This window comes from Eublepharis macularius, chromosome 4, assembly GCF_028583425.1.
Source record: "Eublepharis macularius isolate TG4126 chromosome 4, MPM_Emac_v1.0, whole genome shotgun sequence".
Classification (NCBI taxonomy): Eukaryota; Metazoa; Chordata; class Lepidosauria; order Squamata; family Eublepharidae; genus Eublepharis; species Eublepharis macularius.
Window position 1 is genome coordinate 141,785,416 of NC_072793.1, and position 26,278 is coordinate 141,811,693.

Below are 26,278 nucleotides of genomic sequence, written 5' to 3' on the forward strand. Positions count from 1 at the left end.
TGCTGAGTCCACTGGATTTTTGTTCTCACAGAAACAGCAAAGCAATCAAGGCAATCTTGCCATTCGGCAATAGACCTTCAGGCTGCCACGCAGGCTGCTGAACTGTCAGTTCAAGGCAGCCGCTGCTACTCCAAACAGTCCAAACCCTTCTCACATCACTAGCTACTATAGACTTCCAATCAGTTGACAGCAGTATGGAAACGGATGCATGGGCTACAATCCTGTATAACTCTCCACACAAAAAAGGGGGGGGGGGACACACAAAAAGTAGCTTTTTGTTGTGCAGAGCTAACTTATGTGTCTTTAATTGTAAACATTATGCTCCATCAACATTCTGTTTGCAAAATTGCATGGTACTTGTGTTGAGGGGCACATTTAACTAATAGTTTCAGATAAGTAGCCATAATGGTCTGCAGCAGAACAACAAGATCAACACCATTAAAGAGGGGGGGGGGTATTAGAGGATCGATCCAATGCCTCTTAATTAATTAACAGGATTTGAGCCCAGTGGCATCCTAGAGTCCAACAAGGTTTTCAGGGTATAAGCTTCTGTCAAAGCTCTCTTCTTCAGGTATCTGAAGAGTTAGAGCTCCGTTTAGGTATCTGAAGAAGGGAGGTTTGACTCTCAAAAGCTTACATTATGAAAATCTTGTTTGTCTCTAGGGTGCCACTGGATTCCCATTTGGAATACACCATGTATGAGAACCATATGGTCGAATGGGTCTAGGATAAGACAAATATGTACTTGTCTCTCTCTTAATACTGTTCTTGGTAGGTATGCTTGAAGAGGTGCTTATATGCATCTTTTAGTAAAAGGAAAACTACAACTGATAATTCTGCAGAAATGCACTTTTTACATCCTACAGTTCTTGCAGAAGTGAAAAATAAATAGTTTTCCCTTTCCCAGCCATTAGACGTATTTGATCCGAACATATTCTGTTGCCCTTCAGAGATAAAAGGCACCTTCATTCCCTGTATTTATGACTAGCTGAAGACATCAGTGTCTACTATGGGACGACAAACTCAGACTTCTAGACATTATAACATCCTGGAACGTCAACATATTACACACAGAGCAAAAGCAGGGATACGTCAAACTTTTTTTTTAAATAAAAAAATAAGATTTCTATTTGGGGAAAAGTAAGAGTTTTAATAATATCTGTATGATGGCAATGAGGTCAGCAGGCTTGGATGCACATAGCTATATCAAATTCTCATTTTATTGTAATCCGCTCTGAGCTCATTTGCAGGGAGAGCAGACTATAAATTCAATAAAATAAATAAATAAAAATCTTATGCCAATCCTATTGCTTGCCATTCAGATTGCCCAAATAAGTATAATCTACTAGAATTACCATGTTGAGTCCCAAGAGAAAGCCAATACCTTTAAGGAAGAAAACAGCTGGAATAGAGGAGGCTCACAATCTTGCCCTTCTGCACCCAACTGACTCAATTCTTGCTGCCTTCCATCTACTGACCCACACTGTTGTTAAGCTGCTTTTAAAAAACAACAACACTAGAAACAATGAAATATAATTACACAAAAAAAAATCAAATAAGTCAGGCCAGTAACCAAATCAACAAACCGTAGCATAGCTAAAATCTATAAAAAGAAATAAATAAAACATGTTTGGGGTTTAATTAAAAACTAGGCTAAATAAAAACTTTTCGCCTGGTATTCGCCGGGCTTCCCACCAAGAGTAGGAGACAAGAACTTCTGAGAAGGTAAAAAACCTCAAAAACCTAGCACTCTGGCAGCAGGAGAAACATTAAAAGGTAACATCAGCTGCATCACTTCTGAAGAAAACCTGGCATGACATAGGGTAGCTCTAAGAATCTCTGCAGTTCTAGAAATTCCTAAAGTTATCCTACGGCACTTCCGGTTTTTCCCTGGAAGTGATGTAGCAACAAAGCTGTTGATGTCCCCCACGCATGTCCCCACTCCAAACCCTCCCATCTTCCTATCAACCAGGTAATGAGCAGGCAGTCCTACCATTGCTCCAGTCCCAGAATGTGCAAAGTTTAAGACTGCTATCCTGAGAACTCTCCTGGGAGTAAGCCTTACTGAGTAGACCCGATTAGGATTTATTGTCAAAGGCTTTCACGGCCGGAGAACGATGGTTGTTGTGGGTTTTCCGGGCTGTACTGCCGTGGTCTTGGCATTGTAGTTCCTGATGTTTTGCCAGCAGCTGTGGCTGGCATGCCAGCCACAGCTGCTGGCGAAACGTCAGGAACTACAATGCCAAGACCACGGCAATACAGCCCAGAAAACCCACAACAACCACCGATTAGGATTGCTCCATAAAAGACAGAGACAATACTTTTAATTAGTGGCTAGTGGTTCTGGTGTACTCATGGCATATTTATGGAAGAATGTTTTTATTTACTGTGGCATTTTATTTACTGTGGCAGAGGGGAGTTCAAAAGAGGAGCCAGCTTCTCTTTTTGGCAATTATTAATAATAAATAAAAACAATTAGTTTAACCAAGTTGAGGAATGCTACCTGCTATGTTGTTTTAAATACTGTGTTTAGCTCATCTGGTTTGATAGTCTATTTTAGTGCTACTATAGCTGCTATTTTTAGTTTATCGATCAATAGATTATTAGGGATTATGTGATTTTATTTACGGGGATTGCCTTGGGAGACTTATTGTTATAAAGTGGTATAAACGTAATTTAAATTATCAGGTTGCCTTTTCTGGCTAGGAACTCTGCCTTTAAAAGCTAAGCATTCACAATTGCCATTTTTCCCCATTAAAGAGAATAAAGTAAACTGCAGGAATAAACGTAAGCAGGTTTACTCAGAAGTAAGTCTCATTGGAGCTTACGTTTGTCTCTCTCTTTAGTACGTGTTAGTATATGCAGCAGTCAAAGACATGGCCAGGGTAAACCCAATACTTCTAATATATGAAGGATCCCTGCAATCATAAACTATCTTTTTATGCATTTTTATATTCATTCAGTGTACATTTTAAATACATCTCCTTCCAAAAGTACAGATAGTCACTAGGGGTGCCAACAGGCCAGAAGAAGAGTATCCTGCCCCTTTAATAATAATTAAAGCATACTGTTTTAACAGAGGCTTAATGGATAGAAATGGGCACTTGAAGCTTTCATGGCATAGAGGTGAATAACATTACCTGGTACATAACGTCTCATTAAGCTTCTATTAAAACCACAGTACATGATTTTTCTCCAGGCAGTTGGGAACCATATTAGCCACAACAATGAAGCTTTTGGTATTAACTGTTTTAAAAATAGCTCTGATCCCCAAATCTATAAAGCTACAGATCAGTTGGGGTGTAATTCCCTTATCACTGCAACAAGTAGTTACAGTCCTTGAGCAACTGATTTAAGTTTACAATTCAATTGCTGTCATAACTTCCACAACAGTGAGGAATCAAACAGGAAGTCATTACCAAGTTTCAGTGCAATCCTCAGATGACTAATGCTCTTGTCAACCACAGGCTCAGAATGAAGTTTCGCACATTAATTACACATCTATTTTTAACTAAAGACCATGTGGGGCCTACAGTGCCCTCCCAATCACCCTCATCCCCATCCTGGTAACATTTGGAGCCCAGCAAAACAAATTCCACCTACTCCAGGATCCCGTACATCTCCATGTTATGTCAGTCAAGGCATGCCTCAATTAATTACTCACAAACAGTATCTCTATCTCAGTATCTTCATCAGCCTATCCTTCCGTGTTGGCTCCCCAAAGAGATATGAATCAGTCTTCTGGAGAGGCCCATTTTATTTAGTGAGTGTGCCTGTGGGTGTGGCTAAGATAATCAGACAACTCTCCTTCCTATTTTTGGCTCTTGGAGCTATAGGTAACACTTTATCATACACCTACATTTTCACCCTTAAATATCTCAGTGTACCTCACCTCCCTGAAGTAGGCAACAGACTAGAAGAGCTCATGACAGAGAAACAGGTTACTCTAGCATACCGCATGTGGCACGGTCTTGGTCAATTCTGCCCACAACAAAATGGCACTTCTGAAACTTCATTTTCCTGCCGTGAATGAGAACCAAGGATTTAAGACTGTGTCCCAAAAGACTTTCAAATAATTCTCCTCTCTCTCTACTTAAGCAATAATTTAACAAACAAAAATAAAGTTTCTTGTAATTTCAGGTATTAATGAATTTATATTGTAGAGTTTTGTCTACCACCACTTAAGGAGAGATTATAACTAATAGATAGGACTCCATCCACATGCAAAGTGAACAGTACACCTAGTACCCACCCAGTACTTGGAAGCAGTTACATAATCACTTCTCTACTAAGATGATATCATGCCTCTTTGCAACACTTTGCAGATGTGCAGAATGGATATGCTGAATCTACTCAGGACTCGATAATTAGCATGTAACAAGAATCGATGAGATTCATGCACAGCCCACGTTTTCCACTGAGACTGAAGGTAGATTACAAAAGATAGAAAACAGATATCTAATAAGAAACACAAACAAACACATCTAAAGCATGGGATATCATTAGAGTTGCCAGGTCCACTTGTCCTCTCGACGGGAGGTGGGGGACCCAGCACCTACCTGCCCTGTTGTCTGTTCTGTTGTCTCTCCAGGAAGTGACATCATTGTGCAGGCTGTGGCTGCCCCCAGAAGCGTTCCTGTGCTCCGCGGTAGGGGGGAATCAGGCCTGATTTGGCTTGAATCGGGTCGGAATCAGGCTGGATTTGAGTCGATTTGGCCTGATTCGGGCCACTGTGGAGTGCGATCCAGGCCAATTTGGGCCCAATCTGGACTGATTCGGGCCTGAATCGGCCCAGATCGGGACCGGGACCAGAACAGGCACTGCAGAGCACAGGAGTGCTCTCACTTTTTGCAGCGGCCCAATCTAACCCGATTTGGGCCTGATCCGGTCCTCGGGAGTGTGCCACACTGCCCGGGAGCATGGCCCCAGGAAGCCCGTGCCTCCCCCACCAGGGCCGAGGATGGAGGGTGGGAGCTGGGGATCCCCTGCTCCCAATGGGGAACTGGCAGCCCTACATACCATAATGCAGAAAGTAAGTTACAAAGGTAGAAGACAATGCAGTAAGAGCTACAGAACACAATTTGCTCAAACAGTAGAAAGTAGAAAGGCACTAGGACTCAGATTACCTTGCATAGCAAGCAGAACAGTTAGATCTGTTCTTATGCTGACACAGAACTCCTCCACTATACAGGCAACTACCAAATGTGGAAGAGGGTCACTGCGAACAGGCAGTAATTATTATTTGAACTTTATTACAGATCTCAAGACTGTGGGGAAAGAGTAACCTACAAAAGCATACTGGCATATCTAGAAATCCACACAGCATTCAATACAGACACATCTCCAAATTATGTGACATACTCTTATGACAGTAGAATAGAAAGTAATTACTTTTTTTAAAAAAATAATCCAGCAAGGGCTCCCACAATTCTGGAAACCTCAACTCATGAGTCCCAAGATCTGGAATTCTGGAGACATAACAACCCTATTCAGTCAGCACAAGTGCTGGATTAAAAAAGATTATAAAAGATGTGAAACTTTACAACAGAAGACAGATGTAGTCACAGATAATACTAAAAAATGTAAACAGCCTGCTAAAGTAAAATGCAATTCTGCAGGGAGGAAAGGTCTTGAAAATACTGGCCAGTGGTCTTTGTTTGTTTGTTTGTTTACTTATGTCATTTACAGTCCACCTTTCTCACTGAGACTCAAGGCGGATTACACAATACGAGATTAGTACAATCAGTCTCAGGTGCATTTCAATACAGTATTAAGGACATTTCCATAAACAATGCCATAGGGTAAATACATACAAGTTTAAAAGAATCCAATACAGAGTAGAAAAAATATTGAAGCAGAACATAATCAATTCTAGGACTAACATGAGACAACATGGAGCACTGATGGTACATGGGACTACATATTTAAAGCAGCAGATAATATGTAAGACAATATAGTGACGAAATCTATGGTCCCTAACTCATTAGCGAAGCATCTGAGACCCCATCCCTACAATACAGCCCTCCCACTTGAGTAAAAAGCCTTTTTCAATAGTTCGGTTTTGCATCATTTACAAAAACCAGGAGAGTGGGGGCTATTCTGACTCCCTCAGGCAGGTCATTCCACAGAGTAGGGGCCACCACAGAGAAAGCCTGTGTACGGGCTGCTGCTGACTTCACCCATGTGTAGCCTGGCAACTGCAGGAGACCCTGTTCAGATGAGTGAAGCTGCCATGCAGGAACATAGGGAGGGAGGCAGTCCCCTAGGTATGCCAGACCAAGACGTGAAGAACTTTCTATGTAATAACTAATATCTTGAACTGAGCATGGTAACTGATGGGTAGCCAATGGAGAGACTGGAGTGATGTTCATGCTTCTGCTTGCTCCTGATAACAGTCGAGCTGCAGCATTTTGCACTAATTGAAGCCTCCTAGTTAACTTAGATGGGAGACCTATGTAGAGAGCATTACAGTAGTCAAGCCTTGATGTTACCATAGCATGGACTGAAGTGGCCAGGTCAGCCATGTCAAGATAAAAAGCCATCTTCCAGGCTAGAGTGAGGTTGTAGAATGCATTTTTGCCAACAGGACCAAGAACAAACAATCCCCAAATCAGTTTCTTAAATCATTATGGCAAATTTGCTTTCTACAGAATATAGATATCCAAATAAAAGTAGTTGCAACATCTGAAGGGAATTACCGTAAAGACTATTGTGTTCCTTCTGATCTCTCTTGAATAGAAATCTGAAAATTAGCAAGTCACAAACAGCTCTTTGGGGACTCTCTTTTTATACATTGGTTGCTTCCTCACACGTTGGATAATCCACTTTCAATACTCTTTAGTGAACATTTGGAACTGCTTTTCCATGTGTAGAACAGAAAATCCACTTCCAAAGGATTGCTAAAGTGCATGGAAAGTGCATTATTCAATGTGTGTGGAAATGGCTATTATAACATTTTGCTTGCATTCGAGTAAATGTCTCAGAGCTAAGCTACAAGAGACGAATTACACAAGGAGGAGCACATGCAGGGAGTTGCAATGTTGGCTGGGAAGCTGAGTTTTAAAAGAGATCGGAAGGCTTTGTCAATTTCCCCTCTCTACAGAGCCAGGGAGATCTGCTCAGGTTTATTTCCTCTTCACCTCTTAGAAGGGGAGGTGAAACTGACAGACCCTTCCAAAGCAAAGAGGAAATTAACAAAGTCTTCCAATCTCTTTTAAAACTCAGCTTCCGGGCTAACATTGCAACTCCCTTCATGTGCTCCTCCTCGTGTAATTCGTCTTTTGTAGCTTGGCTCTCTTGTCTCTCATTATCCTGAAATTCCAGCATCGGGTTTGCAACTTGATTTTTTATGGCTACCTGATCTGCCATATTAAATCTATTTGATTTTGTTCTCTATGTACATGGTTGGTTGAACTTGATTTCTCCTTCAATTTGATGGCAGATGAAAGAATAAAGAAAGTAACTTTACAAAGCCAAACAAGGCAGGCTGATGCAGGCTCCAGTATTCTCACTTCCTGATTGGCATTGGACCACCTGATTTCCAGGGCAAATTATTTAACAGCTTGATTTTCATAAGGCTACTTCTCTTGTTTCCAGCATGGAAGAAGTTCCTACATCTCCTTTTCCTGTTTTTCTCTCTTCAGATGGGCTTGCTATTCTGCCCTTCATTGTTGGTTCTGGATTTTTCCCTGTTGCATTTCCAGCTTCCCCTGCCAACAGTAAAATCATATCAACCACTATTCCAATGTGGTTGGTCATCTTTTTGATAATCAGAGCTGATCTAACTTTGGCTGATACCTCAGTAACAGTACAATGTGTTTTACAGCTCAAAACAATGCCTCCATCTAAAAATATTCTAATGATACTTATTTCACCCTTGTCTTTGGGAACTCTTTAGACCTCTATTGCAAGTCACTTGACAGTACGTCTTAAAAAGTGAAGCTTGTATGCGCACCAGTAAGTTAAGCATTATTAATCAAAAGTGTGCATGATCACACATGAAGCCTGATGGCTCAGCGCACATCTGAACTCAGCCCTAGTCCAACCATTGCACCACACTAGCTCTCATAGGAATGAGTTTCACCTGTACCACAATGTGCATATTGGGCTGGATTCCACCATGCAACTGTGGAAGAGAAGTTTTATTTATCTGTTTAGAACATTTATATATGAACTCTCGCAGGAGACCTGCTCATGGTGGCTTACAGCTACTTATAGTTACTTAATATAACTGTGTTTGCACAAGAGCTACCGGTATGATCAAGTACTATATTTTTTTTGTTTTTGACTGGTGCTGTGATGTAAAAAAAAAAATCAAAACACTATTGGAAGCAGTCAATAGAATTTGAAGGTGTTATATGATTTGACTGGATGTCATTTTGGGGAGTGGAGTTGCTAAAATATACTTTGTACTATGCCTTATGGAAGTGGAAATGTAAGATGGGATACTGTCAAGTTGACTGAGCACAAGGGCTACTTGCAAATGCAGTTCCCTGACTTAATTGGAGGCAGGATTGCAGCATGGGGTGAGGAAAAGGCAATGGGGCTCCTTGTCTCTCCCACCTCCCTTTTGCCTTGTCTGGCCAATGTAGCGGGCGGGTCCTCAACAGTGGGAAGCATCCCACAGCAGCAAAATGAAGGCAGCTGGCCATTCCTGCACAGCACTCTGCCACCCTCTCAGTGGTGGCCATATTGGCTAGGCAAGGTGAGGAGTAAAGTGACAGGGACAAAGGGCCTCGTGGCAGCCTCTTCACCCCTATCTCCTTCCAGCAGCCATTTGCTGACACCCGCCCTCCAGCCCTTATTTGCCTGTTCATAACCTATGCTACTTTGCTTTACCCCATCACAACTTTGGGGGCTGTGATGATTTTTGGGCATTGAGCCAGATCCATCATGGGGGAGAACAGGCTGGTTGACCATCTTCCCCCATTATCAGAGGTTCCCTTAAGGGAACTGGGGGGAAACCAAGCAGGGAAGTGCCCTGCATGGGGACCATCATACTGCTTCACTCCCAGGTGGCAGGGAACCACCAAGGCAGTGCCCAGGGGAAGCATGTCACCTGCCACTCTACAGTTGGTCCCCAACAAGCTGGCTGGGGGATGATGCCATTGGATGGCAGGTGGTTCATTTGATGCAGTGATCCATGCCCTAAGGTGCACCAATGCTCCAATGGCTGTAATCAATAAAGTAACGGTCAGTTTTATCCCAGCAAAGCTTGTGTGTATCTCCTTTACCCTGAGCCAAAGCCTCACACTTTGCCCATGCAGCAGCAATCACTTTGTATTTTCACTTGTACAAGAATTCTTGTGTGAGCAGAATTTTTCCATAGGATCAAACCCATTCTCTCTGGACTTCTTCTCCCAGTCACAGGCTAATACTAAAATGGCAAAAAGTAACAGCAGGACATTTTATCCAAGTGCTCTCCAAGTTGGAACCCAATATAGATCAAAATCACATTTTCTTTCCTTCATGTACAGCAGCGGAACAGAGGCTAAGATATACATGGCACTTTCTGAGGAGTAAGCCCCATTGAATAACATGGGACTTACTTCTAAGTAGACCTGCTTAGATTATTTTTCCCAGTGTTTTGGTTTCAACAAAGTTGGAAACTATCAGCAACGACCAAGTATTCTGTATTCTAAACACAGATGGCACTCAGAAAAGTGCCCTCAGCCAAATTAAACAGTTAATCTCATATTTAATGATGTACGAAGCAGCCTAAACTACACTTCAACTGAAAATGAATTAGCCTCCAACTTTGTTCAAAACAGATCAGTTTAAACTTGAGTTCTGTAAGGACACATTCAGCCTAGTTGGAAGCTGAAAGTTTGTTCATTCTAGTCAATAGCTAGAAAATACTAGGTTTGCAAAGTTCAGTTACAAACAAAGGACTGGCTTAACATTTATTCCCCAGTTACAACATGATGGGGGCAGGGACTGCAACAACTGCCCCTTTCTACCAATCTACTCAGGCAAAAGACATATGTTCAAATAGTGTTAAATATGGTTCTACATCCAACAGATCTCCAAAAAAGAATCCTATGCAGCAGTAAGTAAAAAGTATGCCAAACAGGGAAGATTCTCTCATGTTTTGGATAAGCACTGTCTCTTCTACATCCGGGGTCCAGACGCACAGGTACCAAACTGATAGCACAATCTACCATAAAGGCCTCTACTTTTAAAGAAAGCAACAATAAGTCTCAGCGCAAGGGCTGGGCATGCAATTTTGGCTCACAAACCAGCTCAGTATCTTCTAACTTTTGTTCATACTGGTTTTATAGTACTATCAGAGGATACTATACTAGTTTTTTATTTAGGATAGCAATAAACAGCACCTAATTGCCAATGATGCAACCCAGTTTTACTGCTTTATTACTGTGGTGGCAGAAAGCAGCTGTGATCTACAGTGAATCAGGATTTGTAATAAAGGGTATTACAAACCTAAGGCAACTTTGACACAGTGGATTTTTTCTGCCAGCTAAAGACATTTACACTATAGTTCGAATATCAGCATACTCCCACATATCCCCCAGAGATTTTTTAATCATCAATTTTAACACATTCTGTAATATTCTGGAAAACGGTAATGGAAACCAACACACTTCTTGGGCTGTATTGTATGCCTAGATACTGGAAAAAATGAACGTATACACATAGTGAACCTTCACATGATTATAATTAAAGGGAACACGTGCAGTGAATGCAATTCCCATTACAAATAGCATTAAATGAAGCAATCGTCTCCACAAGCCTCTTTGTTGACTCACACTGGAAATGGTAATTGACATGTGGCAGCCGTACACTTCTTTACCTCAACAATGCGGACAAAATCTGTGGACAACAGGGGCAAGTGGATCTAGGAAAGATTTTTTAAACAATTCACTCCTTCTGAGGGACATTTGGGGAAAAAAATTAACTGAACACAAAATGGAATTTAAATGGCTATGTCAGAAGCACATACTCTACGGATGCCAGGCATTATTATGAAGCAACAACCCAACAATTTAAGCTATTAAACTGATTAGTGATAATTAAACATTAAACAGTGGATGATGATTAAACTCCTGTGGTATTCACCAGCAGAAATGAGCCTATTGTAAACTCCTACACCTTGTTCTTAATATAGAGTGCCTCCTCTTATCCTGTCCACTGTATGGTTATGTACGCTTCAGTCTTTACTGACACCATCTATAGAAAATAGGGTTGCCAACCTCCAGGTAGTGGCTAGAGATTTCCTGGAAGGACAAATTATCTCCAAGCAACAGAGATCAGTTCCCCTGGAGAATATGGCTGCCTTAGTAGGTGGGCTATATGGCACTACAGCCCGTTGAGGTCCCTCTCCTCCCCCAACCCTCTGGTTATAGACCTTTCTAGTGCCGTAATCTGACCAGATGGTTCCTGAAACACTGCTCAAGGGCATGCCTCATTTCAATGAGACTGGAGAAGAAACTGCGCTTAGGGGATCCAACAACTGAAAACCTGTATGAGTCCTTAATCCCATGGATTTCACTGGAAACTGTTATCACCAAACAGGACCTCTGGTTACATCTATAGTTGTGATTTTTTTTAAAGAAAGACCCTGGATTAGACAGGCCAGGATCTGTACCTTTGTTTCCAGAGTATCTCGAAACACTATGTAGCCTGTATCTTTCCTTCGCTAGACATACAGCCAGCTGAAGTTTGCATATGCAAGCATGTTACTGAAGAACAATGTTCTTCCAGTTTATTCTCTCTCCTCCTACGCCACAAATACAGAAGAGAATGAATGGAAGCTGTAACAGCTAAAATGTTATTAAAATTAACCTGTAAATAGTCTGAGAAATATTTTGGTAGAAGACCAGATGATTTCCTTATTCTGGGAAAATTCAGTTATTAAGTGAGAACTGCAGAATCAAAACAGTCCTAAGGTGACATCAAGTCTAAGGAAAGTGGCAATAGAATTCAAATGCTAGTAAGGCATCCAGGCTGAAGTAGTTTGCCACACAGACACCACAATTTGCATTGCCGAACGGGGGGAGGGGGGGGGGAGAAATGGGGAGGCGTGACAAAAAAAAAACCAGGTTTGTGCAATGAAACCGTTAGCACAAATGACTTGCCAAGAGGCATAGGCTTCCTCATAACTGTGCTGCTCATGAACTGGTCTCAGTAGCCGTAGTCAATAGATAGGCCGCCATGTCTCTATCACTTATCAACGTTCTTCTAGAACTCCATAGATCTTTAGAACATAAATGGATGAACTTTACTCATTCAGAGAACAGACACCATAAACTTATATATAAGTTTAAGAATCTGGTCAATATGGACTTCCCCACAGAAAAACTCAAAACTGACATGGGGAAGTGAAACATTTCTTACTTACACAAAGGCTATTATGGATATCAGTAACCTAACAGGCTATCGCCTGCTTGTTAATATGGCACAAATCCATCCACAAATCCTTCCACCTTGAAGTGTTTCAGACTCTATGCTCTTAAATATCTGCAAATCCTCTATATCCATGCAGAATTGCCAACTGAAGGGCCATATGAGAAGCACACACTAATTTTTTTTACTAATAGGTGCAGCCATTCTACCCACTCTAATAACTGTTCATGTGAGAAGTTTTATTTTTTGAACTGGAAGAGGGAATTCTCAGAAGATGCGATCTTTCTAAATCACAGACCTTGTGATTTTTCTAACCCGTAGGAGGGAACATAACCTTTCTGAAGTTCCTTCTTCTGATGTCATAGCGCTCACATGAGTAGCCTATTCATGTGAGCAGTTATACTTTGGCAGGAAAGCCAGAAGCAGTAACAACTGCACCAGTTCATACAGATTATTTGCAGGTGCATGCTGAAATAAGGAGAGCCAATACCATTAGATGGTAGGATTCAAGGGCAAATTATATTTATTTTACATCAGTCAAAAGTTCTGCAGAGCCCATGGACAAACCCATTCCATATCTAGCCATAGTGTGGGTGATTGGTGGTATGCAGAAGAGTAAAGCCTTCTCTGTCAATGCAACCTTGGCTTTAAGGGCAGGACCACTCTGGCTTCAAGGTCTGAGCCATCAAGTGCTCAAAGGAGGCATATCAATTTCCTTTCCCCCCAGCTGTAAGGTCTACGGGTTAAAGATAAAAGCGTCCCTTCATGGGGTTCCTATCCCTGCTCCACAAAGTCACTAATGCCCCAGGCTTTTGGTCTGAAAATTTCCCCTTCACTCTCCAAACTGATGCCTCAGGAAGCTCACCCAGGCTTTACTGTGTTCCAGTCAACCCAGTGCCACAGATGGGGCAGAATGGAAGACTTAAATGCCCTTTCTTTGCCCCGTCCACCCAGTGCAGCACAGAGGGCATACCACATGAGGCTGGCTAGCTCCCTCCTTCTACTGTTTCTAACAAAACCCGCCCATTCCCCCTACACACCTCAGCTGAGGGAGGAAGACTCCGGAGCAGCATTTTCACATCTGAAAAGCCTCCCTTTGGCAGTCATCTGGCATAGCTAAGTTGCTATGCACCAAATCACAATGCGGCATGAACCACTCTTGAGGTAGCTTCTCATTCCTCACTCTTTGTGAACAAAACTTATTGCCACAATAGCAGAAGGTAGCAGTGCCACTGTATGAAGATAAACCTCCTGCCTCAACGGTTCTACCCTCTCATCTTGCTCTACCCATCCTTACTGGTTGCACCTAGGGAAAAGGGAAGCACAGCCCATCGATACTAGAATCTTACTTGCAGACTGAAAATGGTTCTCATGAGCTACTGGGTAGGAGACACAAAACAAAAAGGAAGTCCAGGTGCACTGAAGGATGTGAGTGCCATTCTGCCCTGTTGCTTAACCACCAACATTTATGGTTTGCAGGCACGTGGGATGACAATCGAGGGATTGTCATTATGGGAAGAACCCTGGAAATCCTTGGGTTGACGTGCTCCCTCTCAAACCTGACTTGGAATTTAGTCATTTCTGCATTCGTAACCAGCCACAGTTGCATACTAGTCACCATTTCTAAGTCACATGTGTGGGGAGGAAGGAGGGAGCCCTTGGGCATAAGGCCTGTTCACAGAGCAAATGGAGAGGTCCAGTGGCACCTTAAAGACTAAGAACATTTATTCCAGCATAAGCAAGAGCTCTCCTCTTCAGATGCTGTGGAACTTGGCACCATATCTAGAGGGAGCCACAAAGTCAGCCTAATATGCAAGAGGTGCTCTCTCTTTAAACCATCCTCCTGCTATCAACGATATCTAAGTACAAGGATGTGCTTTAGTTATAAGAAGGTTGTTATGTCTTAGTCCAAGACATTGTTTTCTGAAATTTCGTTTCTGTTCCTCTAAGACACATTTTGTTACACTGAGGCTCTGTTCCTCAATATAAGCACATGTGACCTGTTCTAAATAAAGGATATTTTCCACTTCTTGCACAACTGGAGCAGATATAAACAGGCTGAACAAATGGCAGTGCAGAACTACACAAGAGTTTGCAACATTTGAAGATCCTGTACGTGGAAAAAAAATCACAGTAATTTGAAAAATGCTGTTACTTAAAGTAAGCAGATGAATAGACCACTGAGAACCCTGATGTAATTGAAGCAAATTTAATCACAGTATATTAGTTTTAATTATTACCATGGTGAAGCATTTCCAAAACAGCCCAGTTGCAGAGCTGGTCTCTGCTACAAAATAAGCTTCATTTATCTTTCAGCTTTTCTCTTAGAGATCTCACCCCATCTACAAAATAGAAAAGAGTCCAGTAGCACCTTTAAGACTAACCAACTTTACTGTAGCATAAGCTTTCGAGAACCACAGTTTTCTTCGTCAGATGCCCCATCTACATAGATACCCCATCTACACAGCGCCTTCTGGAGTATGAACTGTTTCCAACATTACTTTTTAAATACAGAGACTGGAATCATTATAACCATATACATCAGGTTTTCTAAAAAAAAATAGCCCAATCTATCAGCAAGTCTCCTTAGCCACTGACTACACTTGAGTGATGTAATGGAATTTTTACAAGCATTCTGACTGGCAGGATAAAACTGTCAGCAGCTTATCACTGATACAGAGCACAGCTTCTGGGACAGCAGAGAATGTCAGATTTTAGAGTAGGCAAGCCCTCGAAAACACAAACGTGTAGCAAAACAATCTTTGGAGCACTCAATGCTGAGCACAGAGGTTTCAACACCTGAGTGGGGCTACGCGACTGGACTGCTGCAAGTCAGCTCGTGCTCTCAAAGAAAGCCCCATTCTCTAGCAGCCATGCCAGTGTTAACTATTTGCCATCTGATTCTGGAGGCAGAAAGAAACAAATTTCTTTCTTCTTCTTCAAATGCTCTTCTACCATTAAGACTGAAAGCTGTCATTTTCAAGAGTAAAATTACTAAGGAACTGATATATTCCTGTGTTCAATGGCTGGGCTAGAGATTGGGAGTCAGGATTTGGTGGAGGGAATGAGGAACTAAGGAAGATAAAATAAATGTGTTTCAGGATGACCATCAACTAATCCAGACACCATGATATTGAGGCTGAGGTACATTTAGGCAACATCCCAGGGACCACAATTGGTATATTATTTGCCCTCTCAGCATCTTCCATCTTTCCCAAGTTAGATTCTCAACACAGGACAGAGAAAGCTCTTGCTTCAGAATAATGGCATGCTCTCTCTTAACAGGACATGAACTCTGCTCTCCAAAACTTTAGTTCACAACTAGAAAACCCTTGCTGTTATTACCCCCACCTGACAGCATATGACTCCTTCCAGGTTCAGCCTTACCCGATGATGAGCACACAACCCTAATCTTCATCTCTTCCTTACAAGAATCATGGTGGCAAGCAGCAAGATGTTGCATTGTGAAAGCTGTGCCTAAAGAACTATTCATCACTTATTCTGACAAAAGGATGCTTCTAATTACCATCAACAAGAAGTTCTTGCTCAAGATCTTGTCCATCAATATCCACATAGAGAGACAAACAGTGCCACTGGCATTAGTGGGCTTAGAAGGGGGCATCTCTGCTTAGAACAACACTGTAAAATATGTCACCATATGAACAGAGACATTCAACACAAAAATCCAATTGGGTGAAAGGTACGAATACCAAGAAGTGCTCTTCTGAAGTTACTAAGTAAGAATCATAATCTGGAGTCTTCTGGGTCTGTCCAATCAAGATTCAATTCCCCCTCTCCCCACTGCCCACTAATTCCTTGTCCACATCTCAGCCTCTGAAATACCATCCTCTTTTTTATTTAAAATCAGTAGCTTTTTTCTCCTCCTTATTGTCCTTCATCATAAATCTATCATCTACTCATCCAGTTGTCAATTTCTCCATTAATTTGTGGATCTTCAGCTTTTGTCTCTCTGTTGCCAGGGCAGTCTTGCACAATCTTTCTATAATTTTGTAATTTAGAACTGGCTGGCCACTCACTGCCCTAAGATAAGCCTTTCCAAACCCCCCTCTTCTTCCAAACTTTCTAGCATACTTTTTCTTCTGTCCCCCAGGTATGCAAAATAAAGACTGCCTTTACATTCAATTTCAACAATTCCACCTGCAACTTCTTTTAAACCCATCCTCTGCAGTACAATACCATACAACTTTGACCCATGTTTGTTGCAAAATTAAATTACAAAAAGCACACTTATTGGGCTCTGGCTCACTTGAAATCTTCATTCTCAGAGCTCATGAATATTTACCACACAATCCTATCTTCCACTTGAACTGGGTGAGAAAGACAGGATGCCATATAAGTTCCCTAGTAGTGCCAGATCTCAAAAATATGCTAGTACTGGAGGATCTTCGGTGACGGTATACACTGGCAGAGCTCTACTGCTGTCATAATTCTGTCGACACAGGCTTCAGAATTGGCGGGCACTGATGCATGGCATAGAATTTAGGATATTAAGACCACAGCTCCCTCAGACCACAGTACAAACCCAAAAAGAGACACTGCAAATGAAAATTCTCCACTGTGTCCAATTGAAAAGCAAAAATTACTGTTTCTCCATCTCCTCCCACTCCACCTTCACGGCACTGTCAAACATAAGATTCTGATTATGTTGCACCGCTTTTATGCCAACATTAGCAGAGGCCTACACAGGTTACCTTTAGGCTTCCTGTCGCCACTTGTCATGGTAAATTGCCTTTCTTTAGTCTTTCACCTGTATATGCTACTTTACTCATTTTGTAGAAAGTGTGAAGTTCTCTCTCACTGAAAACCAGATTAGACTGATATCCACCCAGACATGAAGCCGGCACTCTCTCTTAGCCTAGCCTATCTCACAGGGTTGTTCTGAGGATAGAGTGCAACAGGGTAGAATAGTGTATGCTACTGTGAATTCCTTGAAAAAAAAGGGAGGAGCAAAGAATGTGTTACTATGCTGACCCCCTGATTTTCACAGCAGGCACAATAGCAGTATGATTGTGACAGAGTTTTAATATCCCCATTTGTTTTGCTCCTTGTTATGTTTCCTCAGCTTTCTATCCAGGTTCCTCATATACTAATTTCAGCCTCTCTAATCTTATTATATTCCAAGACTCAGACATTCACCATATTGTGACTCTGCCATTTATACAGTACTTAGTTTTCTTACTGTTAGGCCCAGCCTAATGAAAAATCCATTTATTTACTAAGCTTCTACTCCTGAAAAACATAGACGTGTTCTTCTACAGAAACATTGGTGTACTGTTTTTCACAGGATGGCCTACATAGCTTTTTTAAACACAGACACACAGCACAACTATTGGGGAACATACACAATAGACCCTAGTTAACAATTGTCGAATTAAGTTAGTATTTGCATAGAATCGGATGTAAGCAATGTTTTCGATATAATTGAAGAACATGATTTGTAATTGTTTTCACTGTCAAATTAGAGAAATACTTCAAAAGACTAAGTAAAGACAAACAAGACAGAGTAAATTGGCTTGCCTTGAAATCAGATACAGAGACTGCTGACAAAATGAAAAATATGCCCCAAAGAATTATTATTTTCTGCAACTCTGTACCATAAGCACTCTACCCTTGTTATTTCATGTAGAAATATACACAGTGTTCAAATCACTTTTTGGATGTCAACACAGGAAAAGAAAGTTTTTCAAACTTAACAAGCTGAAGTCATGTTTATAGGGCAAACAGACAGAGATTTGGGGCAGTCAACTTACAGCTTGGATGCTACATCAGTTCTGCAAAACCCCAGCCTCTGCTCCAGTGGAATAGTTAGAATTTTTGATCTCTGAAGCCAGACACATTACTGGCCCTCGGCTTTGTATGCGAAGAAAGGGTGGGAAGAGCAAATAAATATAGACCCAATTTTGAAATGATGTAATTGTACACCTAATTTGTGCTTCCCTCTCTGTCTGGAACCCATCAAATTTCAGTAAAAAATCTCTTAACGTAAGAGGTGCCCCCTATTGGATCAGACCGGTGATCCATCTAGTCCACAATTCTGTTTTTCCACAGAGCCAGCCAATCATGCTAGAAAGCTCAACAAAGTGAGGAAAAGGCCTTCCCTGATGTTAGCACTGGTATTGAGAGGTTCACCACCTCTGGATATGGAGGTTCAAGGCTAGTACCCACTGATGGAGCTTTCCTGCCTGCAGCTGCCCCAGTGAAGTGGACTCACCAGAATTCCAGGCCTCAGCCCAACAGTCCAGCCTATCCTATGAGTGCTATGTTGTTGCGCACCTCTTCTTTCCTTGCCTTCTCTTCTCCAATGGAAAGCACAGTTTCCATTTGAGAAGTGTTCTCCTTTCCAAAACATGGAAAACATACTTGGAAAATATCACAATCTTCAAAAGGGAAAAGGGTATCAAGAATGTATGAAGCACACGAGATATTAAACATATTACAGTGCACCTTGAGACTGACTAATGTAGATCTAGCAACATAATATACAATAGGAAACAACGCAGCAGGAGCTTGACAGATCTGGCCATGATTTTTAATTTCTGAAGCAATTGCCAGTCACATGGCCAGAAAGAAATGCCAGGGGAAAAAACATTTAAATTTAGCTTATCTTCTCTCATACATGCATAGAACCTCTGAAACATGAAACAAATGATGCCCTACAGATATAGTACCGCATTTGTACATTTTCAGGTAGGTTACCAAACAAAAGAATAAAACACTCATAACATGTAACATAATTATAACTTCTATATTTCTCCCCAACAAGACAGGCCTGATTTAAACATATCCCATCCATAAGTGGAATGGGGAAGGCTAGGGACACAGGATTCTATTTGTTGCACCAACCATAGTAAAAACCCTTTGTGACAGTATTGCCTTTAGAGTGAGCAAGAAAAAGACTCAGAGACATAGCCCTGAATTTCTATTAGTGAACAGAGAACCAGCATCAGCCGTCACTCTGAATGGAAGTGGATAAATACTCCCACATCTCTATGGTAGAAAGCATATTTCTTAACATTGGCAGTTGGTGTGGGGCCCTCGTTCATTTTAATAGCAGAAGAGCTACTCGGGGTTGAACTGGGACTATCAACATTCAATTAGAACAAGAAACTAACCACATATTTGTCTTGTCAGCTCCTAGAATGTATTTATTTCTAAAATGTGTATCCCACCTTTCTGCCACCAAGGCAGCTAACAATTGAAAACAGCATATTATAAAAACAGATAAGCAACACAATTTAAACCCAAAGTAAAATGCCTGTGTAGAAACATGGAAACATCAATTAAACTTGGGACAGGGATGGGTGTCAGTGAGGGAATGCCGGATGAAACAAAGAAAATGTCTTCACCCACTGGTGGCAGATAGTAATGGAAAGGGACAGACAAATATCCTTGGAGAGGATGTTCCATAATCTTGGCATCACAACCAAGGCAGCCCTCTCTCATGTTGCCACCCATCTAACATCAGATGGCAGGAGCACCTGAAACAGGGCCTCGAAAGATGCATTCAGTAACATATATCATTATATCAAATCTTCAACATGGCCTCATCTGTGGATACTTAAATCTGGAGAATGGACCCAAGGACAGACAAAAACAGATCTTCCTACAAACATGAGGAAAACCCCCAGGTTTTCAGAAAAATATGAAATCTTTAAAAAAAGAGATTGGATGGCTAATTCCCTTCCCAACAATAGAAGCCTGTAGCTTTAAGAAACAATTACCCCAGTGGCTGTTGCTAGGCAACCACAACAGTATTGCCAGCCTTCCAAGCCTCAGTTTCTGTCAGCAAAAGGCAAGGGGAACGGCCCCATTCCCAGGGCTGTTTTAGCCTTTGAGGGAGAATACAAGGAGTCAGGCATGGTAGCAACCACCTGGACAGTTGCTAACATTTGATCTGCATGTCTCACCCAGGCCTGGCTGCCTGCTACTGTTCAACAGCAGCCACCTCACAAAGCCAGTGTGGTACAGTGGTTAGACTTTCAGACAAGGATCTGGGAGACGCAGGTTTGAATTGCTACTCTGCCATGGAAGCTCCCTGCGTGATCCAGTTACACATTCTCAAACTGACCTACCTCACAGGGCTGTTGTGAGAATAAATTAGAGGAAAGATGAATGATGGAAGCTGCTCTGAGTCCCCATTGTGGAGAATGGCTGGTATAAACAAAGTAAATAATATAGTTGAAGATGCGGGAGGTGGGGGGAGAGATAAAAGGTTGTTCCGTGGGTGGGAAGGAGAAAAGAAAGAATGGAAAGGTGAAGGTATAAGGATTGCCACAAGGAGCAAAAAAGGAAATAGTGTGGGGAGGGGGACACAGAATGTCCTGAGCAGCCGGGCCTGGTGGCCAGCACCCTGTAGCAACAGATAACAAGCAGAGTTGTTCCAGAGAGAGGATGCCAGGGGGAGGGAAGAAGGGAAAGCTGAAGACAGGGGGACCAATATAGGTAAGTTGGGGGTGGGGAGAGCAGGAAGCTAGAACCGGGAACAAGCTATGGGGCCTTTCAGGGAAGTGAAAGAGAAAATAGTGGGGAAGAAAAAAACAAGATGCCCCTCTAGCAGGTTTATACACTATCCTAAATCTGAATTTGGATTTGCAATCAAATAATTTGAATGGACAGATACTTCTCTTTTTTATCCCAACCTTGCTCCAAGATGCTCAGTCTCACACATATTTGTCCCGTTCTCCATTTTATCATCACAACAACCATGCAAGAAAGTGATTGGGCCAAAGGTCACCCAGTGGGCTTCTTGGGAACTCCTAGGTCCTACTCCAACACACTAACCATTCTGCCATGCTGGCTCTTGAGAGTTTCAATATCTTCTATCTGCCAGAGGGAATTTCTAAGAGTGCTTTCAGGCTACAGGCTAGTAGGTTGTTAGCTAGCATTGAAAGTGCACAGTATATTATCCGACATTAACAGCATTCACACATAAAGCGTCAGAGCCCTTGCTGAGCTTCTCGGTCCCATTTCTCCAGCTTGCTGCTCTAATATAACACAGGCTAGCCTATCTGAACCATTTCAGATCCTTCCCTGTCAACAAAAACCAGTGTATTCTTCAATATGACCACTCTTGGGGAAGGCACGGAACAATTCAACATTACAGAAACCCTGTGATCCAAAATACGACCAGCCAGCCCAGCATGTTCACCGAACAAAAAGATGAACAGTTCTTTCTCTGCTCCACCCCTCTTCATACACATTTAACTATTAGTGGAAGTCCGTAACTCCCAGCCAAGGCCAAATAATGCCTCTGGTGAGAATAGCCAACAATACCCTTTACATAATAGCAGCCACCAGGACTTGGTCCCTCCTCCCTCGCCTAAACAGTAACACACACAAAACAAAACTGCTATTATGGCAGAAGCCACTGACTAAATGGCTGCCTTTATTGCTTCAACTGCAAAGGATGTTTCCTTTCAATATATTCTTTAAAACTTTTACAAACAGCCTGATTCAGCAGTATACAAAGTAAACAACCAACACATGGCTGCTGTTTTTTTTTTCTCCTTCTTCTTCTGTAACATTCCCCTCTTCTCTCCCACTCCCTTTCAAAGGGCCACTTGGTTGGACAAATAAATAATCCACCTTTGTGGGAGAGCTAATACCACGAGATAGGACGCTCTCCACTTTGCCAGGCACACTTCTGGTACCTAAAAACGAATTTGCAAAGCTTTCTCTGCTCTGTCACAGTGCAGATATGTACCAACCCATCTATACACAGTGCCAGTGTAATCAATAAGGCACATGCAAGCCCGGAGCCAAGTAGATAACATTGGGGACATTTTTCACTGGTCAGCAAAAGACTGGACCACCACCACCCCTCCGAAAAAAGTATGGGGCATAGTAGCAAAGGAAAAGGGGTTCCCTTGACACCAGAAGCCTCTTTGGACCAGCAGAACTTGGGGGGGGGCGCTAAAATGGGAAGTTCTAGGGGGGGGGGTACCGATGAACAGAACTGGAAGAAGGAAAAAAGAGGAAAGAAATGTGAGAGGGGGGTTGGGGAGTGGAGTAGAAAATACATAGAGGGAGAGAAAATGAGAATTAAAGTAAGGGCTGATCTGAGAAAAGTCGCAGATGAAAAAAAATAAGCAAAAACAAGGGAAAGCCGGGGAAAGCAGGTAATGGACAGAAGAGGGGGCGGGCCGAAGAGTCCCTTCCGCGGATCAACCAACTGACGAGAAGAACTCCACGGGACGAGGAGAGCGCCCAAGAGGCGCGCAAGGCGCAGCGATCCCATCCACCATCCCAAGACAGGTGGCAGCAGCGCGGCTTCCACTCCGTATTCGCAGAAGGCGGGCAGGGGGGCACTTATCCCAAGCGGGAAGGAGCGCCTGGGGAGAAGGAGGGCGAGGGCAAGGGCGGCGCGGCTGTGGCCCTCACCTGTTTTTCAGGGGCTGGCTTTTCAGCTCATAGTAGGTCTTGGGCTCCTCGTGGAACTCTTCTCCCACCTCAAAGTCCGGCACGATTCCCGATTCCGCCTGCATGTCCCTCTCTCCGTCCCCCGCCGGGTACGAGAGGGAAGCGGGAGGGGGGAAACAGCACCACTCGCCCAGCACTGCACGCACTCGCTTTGCGCCCAAGACTTGTGCAGCCGCTACTGCCGCCACCCCCGTAGCCTTGGCTTGACTTGCTGGCTCGCCTGTGTTTGCCTACTGCCAGCTCGTCGGTGCCCTCCTCTCGCGCACACCCTCCTCTTGGAGCAGCTTGGGAGTCGTAGTTCGCAGAGGCCGGCTCTCCTGCACCCTGCGTCACTGGTGCACTACGACTCCCACAGAACTGCGTGTCCATGACGCGCAGCAGTGGGCGGGGAGAGGCGGCCGCGTGCGTCCTGTCAATGTCAGCGGGAGCCCCTCGCCAAGGGTACAGCGGCGCAGCCCCAAATCCTGGGCACAGCCCCAAATCCAGCTTTCGGACCGGGGCGCTGCCTTCGTGGGCAGCCCGAGACCAAGAAATCCTTCCTGGTGGTGTTCTGGAGACTGCCTTTTGCACATGGTCAGAGTCACTCTCGCTATTCCCGCTATTCCCATTCTAAACCCATTTATTTCAAGGGCTTAGAGGGGGGTAACTCTGCTTAGGTTTTCACTGTAAATTACCTTTTTAAAAATCCCAAATGTGTGAAAGCTGGTGATGAAGCCACAGGGCTTCACATGCTCAGAAACATTGGGGTTGTTGTTTTTTCTATATCATCCTCATTGAAAGCAGGTTCCAAGGCTAAACTGCTGGCACTCCATGAATTATAAGAACAATAACAATAGCAGCATTTGTAAAATGCTTTCATTATTAAGATTTACATACATGATTATTTCAGATAATCTACAATACCCATCCTACCCTCTGCCTGGATTATAAAGTTTCCTTCCTTTTTCCACTCCTGGTATCTGACAAAGGGAACTTTGATTCTTGAAGGCTCATACATTGGAAATCTAGTTGGTCTTTAAGGTGTTCTTGGACTCAGATCACACGTTGTTGTAATCCTGATTGTTTCTTTTTTAGCTGTGGTAGTCTGCTGTAGAACAGTAGGATTTGAGTCCAGTTGTACCTTAGAGACCAACCAGATTTTCAAGGTGTAAGCTTTCAAGAGAGTCTGAAGAAAGGAGCTTTGACTCTTGAAAGCTTACACCTAAAAAATCTTGTCAGTCTCTAAGGTGCTACTGGATTTAAATCCTATGTTTCTTTTCTATAATCCTCGCAACAGCCATGTAAGGTAGGCCCATGTTACCAAACGGAATACTCAGCCTGAAAAAACTGGAGGGCTTGTTGATGGCTACTCAGTCTATTAGCAACTATATTACATCGACTGTAGTTAAGACTTGCTGTAGTAAAAATGCCCTGAACTCTAAAATATTTGATAATGGCTCCTTTTCTGAACAGCACAAGTTTCAAAAAAGCTTATTAAGGCTTTCTTATGTCTGTCTTTTCCAGGCTCAGTTTTAGAAAGCTGACCAACCCAAGAACCGAAGGGCTCTCCATTTCCATCAATGTGAAGTTATAGGTGATTCCTTCCTGACAGAACTTACTGGCTTGAAGCTTAATTTCAGTTGCTGAAAATAGATTTATTATTATTATTATTATTATTATTATTATTATTATTATTATTATTATTATTTTACACTTCTAGACTGCCCTCCCCATCAGACAGGCTCAGGGTGGTGTCACAACATAACGATTTTTACATAAAGATTAAAAACAATAAAAAACATTATAAAAACATTAAAACATTCCTTATACAATTAAAATTGGCAGATATAAATATTAAAATACATCATTTTAGACGCAGGGCTTGGCTCATATGCATCATGCCCTGCGTCACACTTATGAGCTCCTGCATGGGTGGTGGATGGTCTTCAGTGGTATGGCCAGCGAGAGGACAGCCCAGCCCCCACCAAATGCCCGGCGGAACATCTCCATCTTGCAGGCCCGGTGGAAAGATAACAAATCCTGCCGGGCCCTAGTTTCCTCAGACAGATCTCAAGCTTCTACAAACATTCAATACTTTGATATGTTCAATAGATCACACGATCACTCCTTTTGTTGTTGTTGTTTTGGGTTAATTTATATATATATAATAATCACATATTTAGTCACTGACAAGGATTTAAATCCCTCACTTCATGCATAAACAAAACCCTCCTTTGCATCCACCTCCTCAGTACTTATCACCATTTCCCAGGTAATAATTTACCACAATTTACATGTAATCACTTACTAAGTAAACTGGTTGTGTGTCATCCTGTTGGCAGATTACTAGAATTTTATCACATCTCTCCTTTCTTCAAAGAGTGGTAAAAGCCTTGAGCCTTTTCGTGAATTTTAAAAAGATTTTAAAAACAAATTAAAATCATTCTTGTGTCACTTAGGCTAATTGTGTTCACTCAGCCACAATTTTCCACCTGGCAATGGCAATCATCAACCATACAGCACTGTTGTATAATAAAAAATAATAAATAATAATAAAAACTACAGAGCCCTTGTTAGGTTCAAAAGTGCTACATAAATGCATATAAAAACCACTTCCTAATATTCCATCACAGTGAGACACAGTATCCAGGCCAGGACTACGCAGCCAGATGCAGGTCTGAGAATCAGATGCTGAGGTTACTGGCAATTGTCAAGGACATGGCACAGCTTTAGCCTTCCAAGTATATCTTTTTACCTTGTTCCATATAAGTGAATGGATGCACCTAAACGTTGCCTGTTTTGTACAGGAAGAAAAAGGTGAGAACATAAAAGCCCTGTTGGAACTAATTCAGAATCCCTAGAAGGAATTTGTCCAGCCTTTTTCCAAAGCCACCTATGACAGAAATAACCTATGACAGTACTGACAGCAGTATCATCTCTGGTGGCAGTGAGTTCCACAAGTAAACTGTGCATTTTGTATGAAGGCGATGGGTTGCCTTCACCACTAAGAGAAAAAGGTATCTCCATTAGGGTTTGTGATTGCACCATGTGGTCTTCTCCAGTATTATGAGACATTGACATAACAATGCTGTGCTGTCACAATATATAATGATGGGTAATGATTCAGTGTTTAGCAGCTTGCAAGTCCATGGTTAACAGACACATTATGACAGTGTTTGGCACAGTCTTGAGATTGATTTGTGAGCAAATTATCTTTCCTGAGCTTCTGGTCTTTGTGCTTGCGACTGATATCCTGACTCCTCCAAAGTGAATAGCAATTGAATGAGCAAAGCATTAAAGGAATCCCTAAAACAGTAACACAGATAGAACAAAATGCATAACCCACCCATACCCCCAAAAGGATGCCGCCATGCTCGCCTCTGTCATAACAGGTACTTCCTTTTAAAGAGTTTGTTTAGATTTTATATGATGGTTTATTTATTATCATATCATTTATGAAATGGTGGATAGAGGAGTTGGAGGAGGAATGCAACGG

General features: G+C 42.3%; 1 protein-coding gene across 4 annotated transcripts in view; it reads right to left on the reverse strand.

The window, feature by feature from the left end:
* The window catches only part of MITF (melanocyte inducing transcription factor), a 178,418-nt gene extending 155,421 nt beyond the window's left edge, over positions 1-22,997 (reverse strand). For all 4 annotated transcript variants that reach the window (XM_054976922.1, XM_054976920.1, XM_054976918.1 and 1 more), the window contains exon 1: positions 22,765-22,997. In XM_054976922.1, the coding sequence (XP_054832897.1) occupies positions 22,765-22,868 (104 nt within the window). In that variant the 5' untranslated portion in view covers positions 22,869-22,997. The remainder of the gene's footprint in view (positions 1-22,764) is intronic.
* Positions 22,998-26,278: the final 3,281 nt, after the last annotated feature.